The following is a 12,305-nucleotide window of genomic DNA, read 5'->3' as shown; positions in this document are numbered from 1 at the left end:
TGGAGTAACTCAGCGGGTCAGGCAGCATCTCTGGAGAACAGGGATAGGTGATGTTTCAGGTCTTAGAATCATACAGTTAGCTGGGTATCTCAGGAAATCATGACTTCCATGCTCCAGTTTCCTACACATTGCAAAGGACGTGGGCTACAGGTTAATCATCTTCTCCAAATTGCCTCTCGTGCAAGTAGCTGGTGAAAGGATCTTCTGGGGTTCATTACACGAGAGAGAATAAATTACAGGGAATAAGAGGAAGAATGAGATCAATGCCACTGCATTAGGAGTCCCTCTAAGTTTCATGGAAATCCGAGAAGATATGAATAGGATTGTTGTGCCACAAAGCCTGATGGAAGGTGCTCTTGTTGGAACAAACATGGAGATGACATGAAAGCCAGTACTGTTACACTCATGAGACCTTTCTGGATATTTATTAGTACCTGTTCTCTCTCCTGTTCCAGTTCCTCTGCCTCCATGCTCTGCTCGATTTCAGACAGTAACGATGTGCTTGTTGGACCCACACTACGCAGGCTCATCTCCTCATTCATTTCATCCACTTTAATTTGAAGCTGCCGGTGAGACATACGTACTTCGCGGAGTTCTAGTTGGTTCTGGTGTAGCTACAAAATTAAAATCCAAGGCAGGGGATGAGACTTACTTCTGCATAAAAGGCCGAACAGGTCAATTCTGGTTAAGAGCCCAATTGCACTCTTGTTGATATTGGGCTTTCCCTTAGCACCAAAACCAGAACATCTTTCAGCAAAAAATACATTTTCATTTCCATATCACATCTCTAACTATTCCAGACAACGTTAATAAAAGTGTGAGATTTTGTATGGGTTAAAATTTTAGATATACCACTTTTAATATACCACCATTTTTTAATAATTGTCAGAGGGAGTATGAGTGGGTGTATAGTGGATTCACCAAGATCCTCCCACTCATGCCCTTCTTTCTCCCAATATCCCACCCCTGCTTCTTCTCCACCCACTCCATCCGCCCACCACTCAGTCTCCTTCCTTCAGGTCGTCAACGCCCACTGTTCACATTTGCCCACTGCTCTTCCCTTATTTGGGCCCATACTTTCCTTTCCCAATATGTTTCATCAGCTATATATATATATAATATAAGAAAATAACTGCAGATGCTGGTACAAATCGATTTATTCACAAAATGCTGGAGTAACTCAGCAGGTCAGGCAGCATCTCGGGAGAGCAGGACCCTTCAATGTTTCATCAGCTGTTGCTCCTGTTTACCTCCACCGATCACGTCCCATCTTCTGTTGTTACCCCCGCCCGACTCCATCCATCAACATGCTAGTCCTCACTAGATCCACCTATTCTGTGCCAGCTCTTGCTCTGCACCCTCATCTCTTTTTACTGGCCATCTCCCCTCCAGTCCCTCTGTCCATTTCCCTCTGTATTATTTATTGTTTAATTTAGTTTAGAGATAAAGCGTGAAAACAGGCCCTTCGGCACACCAAGTCTGCACCGACCAGTGACTCCTGTACACTAGCACTATCCTACCTACTGGGGACGATATACAATCTTTACCAAAACTGATTGACCTACAAACCTCTACGTCTTTGGAGTGGGAGGAAACTGTAGCACCTGGGGAAAACCCACGCAGTCACGGGGAGAACGTACAAACGCCGTACAGACAGCACCCATAGTCAGGATCGAACCCGGGTCTCTGGTGCAGTAAGGCAGCAACTCTACCACTGTGCCACCGTGCTGCGTAAATGTAAAAATTGTCCCTAGTGTGTGTAGGATAGTGTTAATATGCAGGGATCGCCTCGGCGTGGACCCAGTGGGCCGAAGGGGCTGTTTCCGCACTGTATCTCTAAACTAAGCTAAACTCACTGCCGGACCCACTGCAGTTTGCATACCGTCCGAACAGGTCCACGGATGATGCGGTCTCCCAGGTTCTGCACACCGCTCTCTCTCATCTGGACAGACAGGGGGGCTATGTGAGGATGCTGTTCATTGACTTTAGTTCAGCATTCAACACAATAGTCCCCAGCAGACTGGTTGAGAAGCTGCTGGAACTGGGGCTTAGCACCCCTCTGTGCGCCTGTGTCCTGGACTTTCTCACCGCCAGGCCCCAAGTGGTCAGGATGGGGAAACACACATCTAGCTCCCTCACCCTGAACATAGGATCCCCCCCAGGGTTGAGTCCTTAGCCCCCTACTGTACTCCCTGTACACACATGACTGTGGGGCCAGGTTCAGCTCAAACTCCATCATAAAGTTTGCTGATGACACTGTGGTGGTGGGCCGGATCTCCAACAACGATGAGAAGGCCTACCGGGAGGAGGTGGCTGATCTGGCACTCTGGTGTCAGGACAATAGCCTCCTCTTGAATGTCACTAAAACGAAGGAGCTGATTGTGGACTTCAGAAGGGCTAAACATCCAAGGACGTACACACCACTGGAGATAAATGGGTCTACTGTCGATAGGGTGAGCAGTTTTAAATACTAGGGAGTCTGCATCACAGAGGATCTGACATGGGCAACGCACATTGCCGCACTGGTGGGTAAGGCAAAGCAGCGCCTTTACCACCTTAGACAACTGAGGAAATTCAGAGTGTCTCTGAGGATCCTTCATTGCTTCTACTCTGGGGCTGTAGAGAGCATCCTGTCCGGCAACATTACAGTCTGGTTTGGGAACAGCTCTGCCCAGGACAGGATGGCCCTGCAGAGAGTAGTGCGTTCGGCAGAACGCACCATGGGAACTACACTCGTCCCCTGCAGGACCTATACATCAGGAGGTGCAGATCCAGAGCAAGCAAGATCATGAGGGACCCCTGCCACCCCAGTAACGGACTGTTCCAGATGCTACGATCAGGCAAACGCCTCCGCTGTCACGCTGTGAAAACGGAGAGGATGAGACGGAGTTTCTTCCCACAGGCCATCAGGACTGTCAACTTTTATAACTCCAGAGACTACATTTTTGTCCACACTATAGTAACTTATTAACTTTATTTATATGCTGTAACTGTAATTCTTTTTTGTGCACAATCCGCAGGCATTGCCACTTTCATTTCACTGCACATCGTGTATGTGTATGTGACAAATAAATTTGACTTGACAACTAAACATTGGGTCCCAGTTAACCTATGCACAGACTTTCAAATTCATATCCTTATTTTAACATTTTTCCATGGCATTGGTCCTCAAACACCTTCCAAGACCAATGTGCACCCCCAATTATCTTATATTCGATACGCTCTCCACCATCTCTACATATCTAATTTCCCACAGTCCTATAACACTATGAGACATCTCAGTTCTTCAAATTTTGATCATCTCCAAACATAATTGTCCCACTTTTCCCTATTGTTCCTTCACCTGCCATGGCCACAAACTGTACAATCCTCTCTCCCTAAACCTCTCCTTACATGACTCAGAGTCAAACATCCTCATGTTCTCCACATCCACTCAATCCAAGCCTTTCACTATTCATATTAATATGCTATATAATTGGCCCACAATATGCTCTATAATTGGGTACCATGCTCACTTTAAGACTATGATACGAAGCAACAGATTTAATTTGGGTTACAACATCTACACTTGCTTCCAGTGGTAACCGAATCAAATTGTTAATTGATCTCTGAGGAACAGTGACGGCTTCCATATTAAGCATATTCTCTGTATTCATTCCCCTTAGCATACAGGTTATCTGCAAGCTGCACGTGCTGGGTAATTTCTCCATTTATATACACTTCTCATGTACATTCAGTGCTGGGTTAACATATGATGAGCGTTTGATGGCACTGGTCCTGTACTCGCTGGAGTTTAGAAGGATGAAGGGGCATCTGATTGAAACTTACCGAATAGTGAATGGCCTGGATAAAGTGGAAGTGGAGAGGATATTTCCACTAGTGGGAGAGTCGAGGACCCGAGGCCATAGCCTCAGAATAAAAGGACGTACCATTTGAAAGGAGATGAGTAGGAATTTCTTTAGTCAGAAGGTGGTGAATCTGTGGAATTCTGTGCCACAGATGGCTGTGAAAGCCAAGTCATTGGGTATTTTTAAGGTGCAGATTCTTGTTTAGTGAGGGCATCAGGGGTTTTGGGGAGAAGGCAGGAGAATGGGGTTGAGAGGGAAAGATAGAACAGCCAAGATTGAATGGCAGAGTAGGCTCGATGGTCCGAATAGTCTAATTCTGCTCCTATCCCTTGTGAACCTATGTGGTACAGGTTCTCACCTGCAGATCCTTATGATGACTGTGTCGCTCAGCCATCAATACTCGTTCCTGAAGTTCCTCCATCGTGCCCTGCAACAGTTCATTCTCTTCCATCACGGCACTGATGCGTCGCTCTAGTTCCCTCTCTCGTTCTGTTAGCACCTTTATCTGAGGTCAGGAGGTAAAATCAGGCATCAGAACATTGCGCACAGCACAGCAACACAATGGAAACAAAGTGCGATGGAAAAGGAGGCATCGGCCGTGGATATGGGGCAAATGACGGCAGGGCAGGTAAGGAAAGGCTACAAAAATAGGATAAAGCACGGTCAAGGGGAAGGAACGATAAGCAAGAAACAGTAAGCAAAGCAGCTGAAGAGAGCATGGAACAGCCAGAACTTCTGAATATTCAACCCCCCAACTCAACACAAAAGGAGTAGGAAGGAACATCTCTAATTTCAAGTAACCCCTGCATTCCCTCTCACTGTCCCTCCCCACCCTAATCATCCTGTTAATTTTTACTGTTTGTATCGCCTCATTATCACCACCTCCACAGCCAACAAGGGACCATTGTGGGCTCTTTTGCCCTTTGTGCCGGCTCTGATCTGTTCTGTACCTTTTCATACCTCTAGTTTCCCTCTCCCCCGACTCTCGCTCCGAAGAAGGGTTTCGACCTGAAACAACACCGATTCCTTTTCTCCAAAGATGGGGCCTGACCCGCTGAGTTATAGTCAGAGAGTGATAGTGTGGAAACAGGCTCTTCGGCCCAACTGGCCCACACCGACCAACATGTTCCAGCTACACTAGTCACACCTGCCTGTGCTTGATCCATATCCCTCCAAACCTGTCCTATCCATATACCTGTCTGTTTCTTAAACGTTGGGATAGTCCCAGCCTCAACTACCTCATCTGGCAGCTTGTTCCATACACCCACCACCCTTTGTGTGAAAAAGTTACCCCTCAGGTTTGTATTAAATCTTATCCCCTTCACCTTGAACCTTTGTCCTCTGGTCCTAGATTCCCCTACTGTGGGCAAGAGACTCTGTGCATTAAACCGATCTATTCCTCTCATGATTTTGCACACTTCTATAAGATCACCCCTCATCCTCCTGCGCTCCAAGGAATAGAGACCCATCCTATCCAACCTCTCCCGACAGCTCACACCGCCTAGTCCTGGCAACATCCTCGTAAATTTTCTCTGAACCCTTTCAAGCTTGATAATATCTTGCCTATAACATGGTGCCCAGAATTGAACACAATATTCTAAATGTGGTCTCACCAATGTCTTATACAACTGCAACATAACCTCCCAACTTCTATACTCTATACTCTGACTGATGAAGGCCAATGTGCCAAAAGCCTTTTTAACCACCTCATCTATCTGCGACTCGGCCTTCAAGGAACCATGCACATGAACTCCTAGATCCCTCTGCTCTACAACACTCCCCAGATGCCTACCATTCACTGTGTAGGTCCTTCCCCTGTTAGACGTCCCAAAATGCAACACCTCACGCTTCTCCATATTAAATTCCATCAACCATTCCTCAGCCCACCTGGCCAATCGATCCAGATCCTGCTGCAATCTTTCACAACCATCTTCACTATCTGCAAAACCACCCACTTTTGTATCATCGGCAAACTTGCTAATCTTGCCCTGAATGTTCTTATCCAAATTATTGATGTAGATGACAAACAGTAACGGGCCCAGCACCAAACCCTGAGGCACACCGCTAGTCACAGGCCTCCAGTCTGAGAAGCAACCTTCCACCATCACCCTCTGCTTCCTTCAATGAAGCCAATTTGCTGTCCATTCAGAGGTATTTATTCACATTCCTTCTCTCCCGAGATGCTGCCTGACCTGCTGAGTTACTCCAGCATTTTGTGAATAAATACCTTCGATTTGTACCAGCATCTGCAGTTATTTTCTTATATTGCTATCCATTCAGCTATCTCTCCTTGGATCCCATGCGATCTAACCTTCCAGAGCAGCCTACCATGCAAAACCTTGTCAAACGCCTTACTGAATTCCATGTACACAACATCTACAGCTCTGCCCTCATCAACCTTTTTGGTCACATCTTCAAAAAAGTCAGATTTGTGAGACACGACCTCCCAGGTACAAAACCACACTGACTATCCCTAATCAGCCATTTCCCATCCAAATGCCTGTATAACCTATCCCTCAGAATATTCTCTAGTAACTTTCCAACTACAGATGTTAAGCTCACCAGCCTATAGTTCCAGGCATTTCCCCTGCAGCCCTTCTTCATTAACCTGCCCTTCACAATTTCCCAATACTAGATCCAGGATTGCTCTCTCACGTGTGGGGGCCTCTACATACTGCTTGAGAAAACTCTCCTGGACACATTTGAGGAATTACATCCCATTTTAACCCTTCACACTATGATTTTCCCAGTCAATATTGGGAAAGTTAAAATCACCTACTACAACAACCTTATTTGACCTGCAGCTGTCTGCAGGGACCTGCTGGGATATTTGTTCTTCCAATTCCCGTTGACTATTCGGGGGTCTGTAGTACACCCCCAACAAGATGATCATCCCTTGCTTGTTCCTCAGCTCCACCCATAGAGCCTCACTAGATGAACCGTCCGTAATGTCACCTCTGACCATTGCCGTGACATCTTCCTTAACCACCAATGCACCCCCCCCCTTCTCTTTTTCTCTCACCCGTCTCTCCTGAAGCTCCTGTACCCCAGAACATTGAGCTGCCAGTCCTGCCTCTCCCTTAGCCATGTTTCAGTAATGGCTACAATGTCCCAGCAGCTCGTACCTCTCCATGCCCCAAGCGTATCTGCCTTACCCGTCAGGCCCCTCGCATTAAAAAACGTGCAGTTTAAACCAATCCTCCTTCCTCGCTCTCCGCCTTTCACCTGCCTATTCTGTCTACTAACCTTTCCCTCACCACCCTCCATGCCAACTTCTAACGTCTCACCTACCTCTGTCCTGTATGAGATCCCATACTCCAGCATTACTCCAGCATTTTGTGTCTATCTTTGGATACAATAAAAGCTACTGACTATGTAACCACATCAACGTTGGTTGGTTGCACTCAGTTGAATGCACACATACTTCTCAAGTGTCAGCGTTATAAATGGTCACATTCAGAGCAAATTCAGCTGTACCCCAAGGACAGGAGGATTACTGTACATGCAGAATTACACGTTGATGTGTTTTATTTGGCGAGGCAGCAGGTCACGAAATCCAGTGGAAGGGATAAAGGATTTGGTTAGGATGAAGAATGATTGACAAATGTTAACGAATCAGATAAAAAGGATTAAATACTTACTTCTAGAATCTGCTGCTCCACATCACCCCACAGACCAAAAAGGGGGAAAGAAAACAAAAAATGCAACAGTAATGAGCAGAATTTTTAACATTTTGCCATCGTCTTCATCAAGAAAAAGGAAGAAAATTGTTCTATAGACACAAAAAGCTGGAGTAACTCAGCGGGTCAGACAGCATCTCTGGAGAAAAGGAATAGGTGACATTTCGGGTCAAGAGCCTTCTTCAGAATTTGTCCAGAGATGTTGTCTGACCAGTTGAGTTACTCCAGCTTTTTGTGTCCATCTTCGGTTTAAACCAGCATCTGCAGTTCCTTCTTACAAATCTCTTTCTTCCCCTCTGCACAATGCTTACATCGACACTGCTCATCTCCTGGTGCAACGGTGTAAAAACAGTGTTAAGTTTCTACACCTCCATTTCCATGTTCCTATTGTGCTTTCCATGCAAACCAACCAACGCATTCATTACAGTTAATTTGTGGCTATAGGTTTTGGAACAATTTGGGAAATGTACTCTGCAAGTCTAATGATTTTCTGTCGCCCATTGCTGAATTCCTGTTGTGCTACATTTTACTACTTATTTGTGTAGGTTTAAATATTTGTGGTTTTTCTTCACAGGTCCAAGGGAACAGAGACTGATAGATTCTTGATTAGTACGGATGTCAGGGGTTTTGGAGAGAAGGCAGGAGAATGGGATTAGGAGGGAGAGATACGGGCGACACGGTGGCGCAGCGGTAGAGTTGCTGCCTTACAGCGAATGCAGCGCCGGAGACTCGGGTTCGATCCTGACTACGGGCGCCGTCTGTACGGAGTTTGTACGTTCTCCCCGTGACATGCGTGGGTTTTCTCCGAGATCTTCGGTTTCCTCCCACACTCCAAAGACGTACAGGTAGTAGGTTAATTGACTGGGTAAATGTAAAAATTGTCCCTAGTGTGTGTAGGATAGTGTTAATGTGCGGGGATCGCTGGGCAGCGCGGACCCGGTGGGCTGAAGGGCCTGTTTCCGTGCTGTATCTCTAAATCTAAATCAAAATCTAAATATAGATCAGTTATGATTGAATTGCAGAGTAGACTTGATGTAGACTCTGCTCCCATCACTTATGAACGACCTTATGAACAGATATACAAGTAAATCATCAAAAATTCTGATATAATGAGATGAAAGGATGGACAAGACTACTGAAACCTGATGTCCAATTCAGGTCATGTCTTTGATTACCCACTGCAGATCACCAGAAAATAGTCAGTTCATGGAAACTATTTTTTTAGTGCTAGCTGTATTTAAAATAATGGGAGAGCACCTGAACCAGAACACCCCTTACATCGGAAACCCTTATGCAGTCACATACTCTCCACTTAGCTTGGCAGAAGCACAAAGAGCCTTCCGAGTATTTCAATAGGTACAGCGTTAAATACGGAATAAACACACGGATGCAGCCCCACTAGATCTCACCTCAGCTTGCAAGCTCTCCAGGCGCACCACATGTTGATTTGTGGAGATGCTTTTTTCCCGGAACTCATCGCGGAGGTTATGAACTTGCATTGAAAGCTGCTGCTCTTTCTCAGCTGTCTATGGCAGAAGAAATAAAAATAAGGGACGTGTTATCAGAATTATACACTGTACAAGTGCAGATGACAGTAAACTAAAACAATTGGCATAAGAGCTATATAATAAAGCTTTTCACTGTAACTTGGAGAAGTGGGGCTTCTCGGACTCTGACAAATGCAACTGTGGAGAGGTACAGACAATGGCCCACCTACTGACTTGCATGCACTGCAGACGATCTCTGCAGAGGCACAGATGTGGCACTGGTTGTGGCAAAGCGATGGCACAACGTCGTCTGACACACGAGCGAGCGAACTGCAACCTCGGTATAGGCGACAATCAACTAAACTAAATTAAACTAATGATCATCACCTTGCTTTAGAAAACAAGACAAGGATGCAAGAATACCATGACAGATAATCATGCAATGACCACATATCCTGGCTTTAAAATGTTGACATATGACAGCGATAATCCTCTTCCACCTCCAGCACACGAGCCACCGCCCTGATCAGACATTCAATCCTGTGCCCAGGAACAACACAGACAAAGAGACAAGCTTCCAAGGTGTGCAATCTTACAGTTCGGGCTACTCAGTTCGTCGTGCTACTTTTCCCTTAAAACTCCGGTTGGGGTCGACCGGATGACTGTTTGGTCCTCAGGACACACTCCATCAGGCACCAGATGCCAGTCACCCAGGAATTATGATGAGCCCCATCCACTGAGCTTGGTCTAGTTCCAGGTCCACAGTATTAGAAGATAGACACAAAATGCTGGAGTAACTCAGCGGTTCAGGCAGTATCACTGCAGAAAAGGAATAGGTGGCGTTTCGGGTAGAGACCCTTCATCAGACTACTGTATTAGTCCTGAAGTAGGATCCAGACTCAAAACGTCGATATGTCCATTTTGCCTCCACAGGAGTTATTTGACCCACTGATTTCTTCAAGCTTTTGTTCCTCCAGATCCAGTGCTGCCTCACAGTGCCAGAGACACGAGTTCGATCCAGACAATGCATGTGCAGGGAGTATATGTACTCCCTATGACCGCTTGGGTTTTCCCCGGGTGCTCCGGTTTCCGCCCTGTCTCCAAAGACGTACGGTTTTGTCGGTTAATTGGCTTCTGCAAAATTGTAAATTGTCCCTAGTGTGTGTAGGGTAGTGTGAATGCGCGGGGATTGCTGGTCAGCACGGACTCGTTGGGCCGAAGAGCCTGTTCCAGCAACCGTAGTCGGGATTGAACCCAGATCCTACTGCCCTGTTCTCATCGAGAGCCGGCATAGATTAAGTAGAACGAATGGCTTCTTCCCACTATTAAACTATTCCGTGAGTCTATAAATCCACAGGAAGCATCTGTATATGTATTGCAACCTTGCCGGATCATCAATAATGCAGGAGATTCAATGTGCATCACACAAATCAATATTACTGGACCAGAATAGAAACATGTCCAGATGAAAAAGTATGTTAAGCCAAAGACAGGAATAAATTGGTGCAAGTCTGCAGGGTTCTCCAGGCCTTTGAGGATTTAGGTTTATCTATTCTAATCAGGCCAAAATAATACTCCATTCTAAAGATAATGTCCAGGACTAATGGGAGCAACAGTGAAGGGTATTCCAAAAACTACCTGTAATTAGGACACTGAGTAGCCCATCATAGATCAGATACCAGAGGTAATTTCCCCGTGAAATGTTGTTAGAATAGACTGGCTCCCCATTCTTTCCCTCACTCAGATGATTCAGTTATTTTTCCTGCCGGTATCACATTGAGCCAAGCACCTCACGATGTCCCCTTGTAAATTTGAACATTCTAAGAGCTCAAGCAACTTGGTCATTTTGAAAACAAATGATAAACAAGATGAAACACCAAAAAACACTTCGAAGATAGAAACGAGTCTGCGCTAAAATCTACAAACACATGAATAATTGTGACACAATAAAGAATACATCATTCACTGAAGGGATGTGAAAGAATGAACATAAAGTATTGAAGTAACAAAATGGGTCAGTCAGAATCCCTGGAAAACATGGCTAGATGACATTTCAGTTAGGAGGTGGGAGGGCAGGACAAAACATGGCAGGTATTTAGATGTTATAGAATATTTATCATCTACAACAAAGAGTATGGATAGAAACACGATGTTAATGTAGACAAATATATCCATAGAATGGACGGTCAAGGGTGTTAGAGATAAACGCAAGAAATATTAGTGAGACTCCTCACGTTTAGTTGGGAGATAAAGCGGGGAAACAGGCCCTTCGGCCCACCCAGTCCACGCTGCCCAGTGATCACCCGTTCTATCCTACACACTAGGGACAATTTACAGAAGCCAAGTAGCCGACAAACCTGCAGGTCTTTGAATGAGAGGAACCGGAGTACCCAGAGAAAACCCACACAGTCACAGGAAATACAAACTCTACACAGATAGTACCTGTAGTCAGGATGGAACCCGGGACTCTGGTGCTGCAAGGCAGCAGCTCTACCATTGCGCCACTGTGCCGTCCATATCCACCCATCACCTGCCAGGATTTGCTCTGCCCCCACTTCCCTACCATCAAATTAATCTAAAGAAGGGTTCTGCATTTAGCCTCACTCTGACAATGGAGGAGACCGAGGACAGAAAGGTCTGTGTCGGAATGGGAAGGAGAACTAAAGTGTCCAGCAACCGGGAGATCAGGTTGGTTTAGGCGGGCTGAGCGAAGGTGTTCCGCGAAATGATTGCCCAGTCTGCGTTTGGTCTCGCCATTGTATAAGAGTCCACACCTTGAACAACGGATACAGTAGATGAGAAGGGTTCTGACCTGAAACATCTCTTATCCAGGTTCTCCTGAGATGCTGCCTGACCCTCTGAGTTACTCCACCATTTCGAGTATATCTTTGGTATAGGCTAGCATCTGCTGTTCCTTTCTACACGTTAAATGATATCTTTTCCTTTTGATGAAAATTTGACGGTGGGAGAAAAGAAAGTTTCCTCAAGTTTTATGATAATTTTGCATTTTGTCCTTTGTGGAACAACTGTTACAAGGTTTGAACGGAATAGCTGGATAAATCGGGAAGGGTGGAACAATTGAGATTGTCGGTCGTCCTGGCACACTGGCACCTTACAATTAAAAAGTGCAGGGAGGGTGAGTGGCCAAAGGCAGGGATTCAGGTGGCTCTGGGACAGGTTCCATTATATGGGGCAATGACATCCGGCTAAAGGCACAGACCAAAAGGTAATCAATGAAGTCATGTTAAGGGTAGAAAGGGGAATTATGGAACTAAAGCAAGTTACTGCAG

At 45.7% G+C, this 12,305-nt stretch overlaps 1 protein-coding gene across 1 annotated transcript in view; it reads right to left on the bottom strand.

The window, feature by feature from the left end:
• bicdl1 (BICD family like cargo adaptor 1) overlaps positions 1 to 12,305 on the bottom strand; it is a 58,308-nt gene that overhangs the window by 20,231 nt on the left and 25,772 nt on the right. Inside the window, exons 3-6 of the mRNA XM_078421376.1 lie at positions 8,938 to 9,054; positions 7,490 to 7,501; positions 4,207 to 4,353; positions 435 to 614 (exon numbers count right to left, since the gene is read on the bottom strand). Coding sequence (XP_078277502.1) covers positions 435 to 614; positions 4,207 to 4,353; positions 7,490 to 7,501; positions 8,938 to 9,054 — 456 coding nt within the window. The remainder of the gene's footprint in view (positions 1 to 434; positions 615 to 4,206; positions 4,354 to 7,489; positions 7,502 to 8,937; positions 9,055 to 12,305) is intronic.

This window comes from Rhinoraja longicauda, chromosome 25 (genome assembly GCF_053455715.1).
Source record: "Rhinoraja longicauda isolate Sanriku21f chromosome 25, sRhiLon1.1, whole genome shotgun sequence".
Classification (NCBI taxonomy): domain Eukaryota; kingdom Metazoa; phylum Chordata; class Chondrichthyes; order Rajiformes; family Arhynchobatidae; genus Rhinoraja; species Rhinoraja longicauda.
Note: the sequence above shows the minus strand (reverse complement) of the source record. Positions and strands in the feature narration are given on the sequence as shown.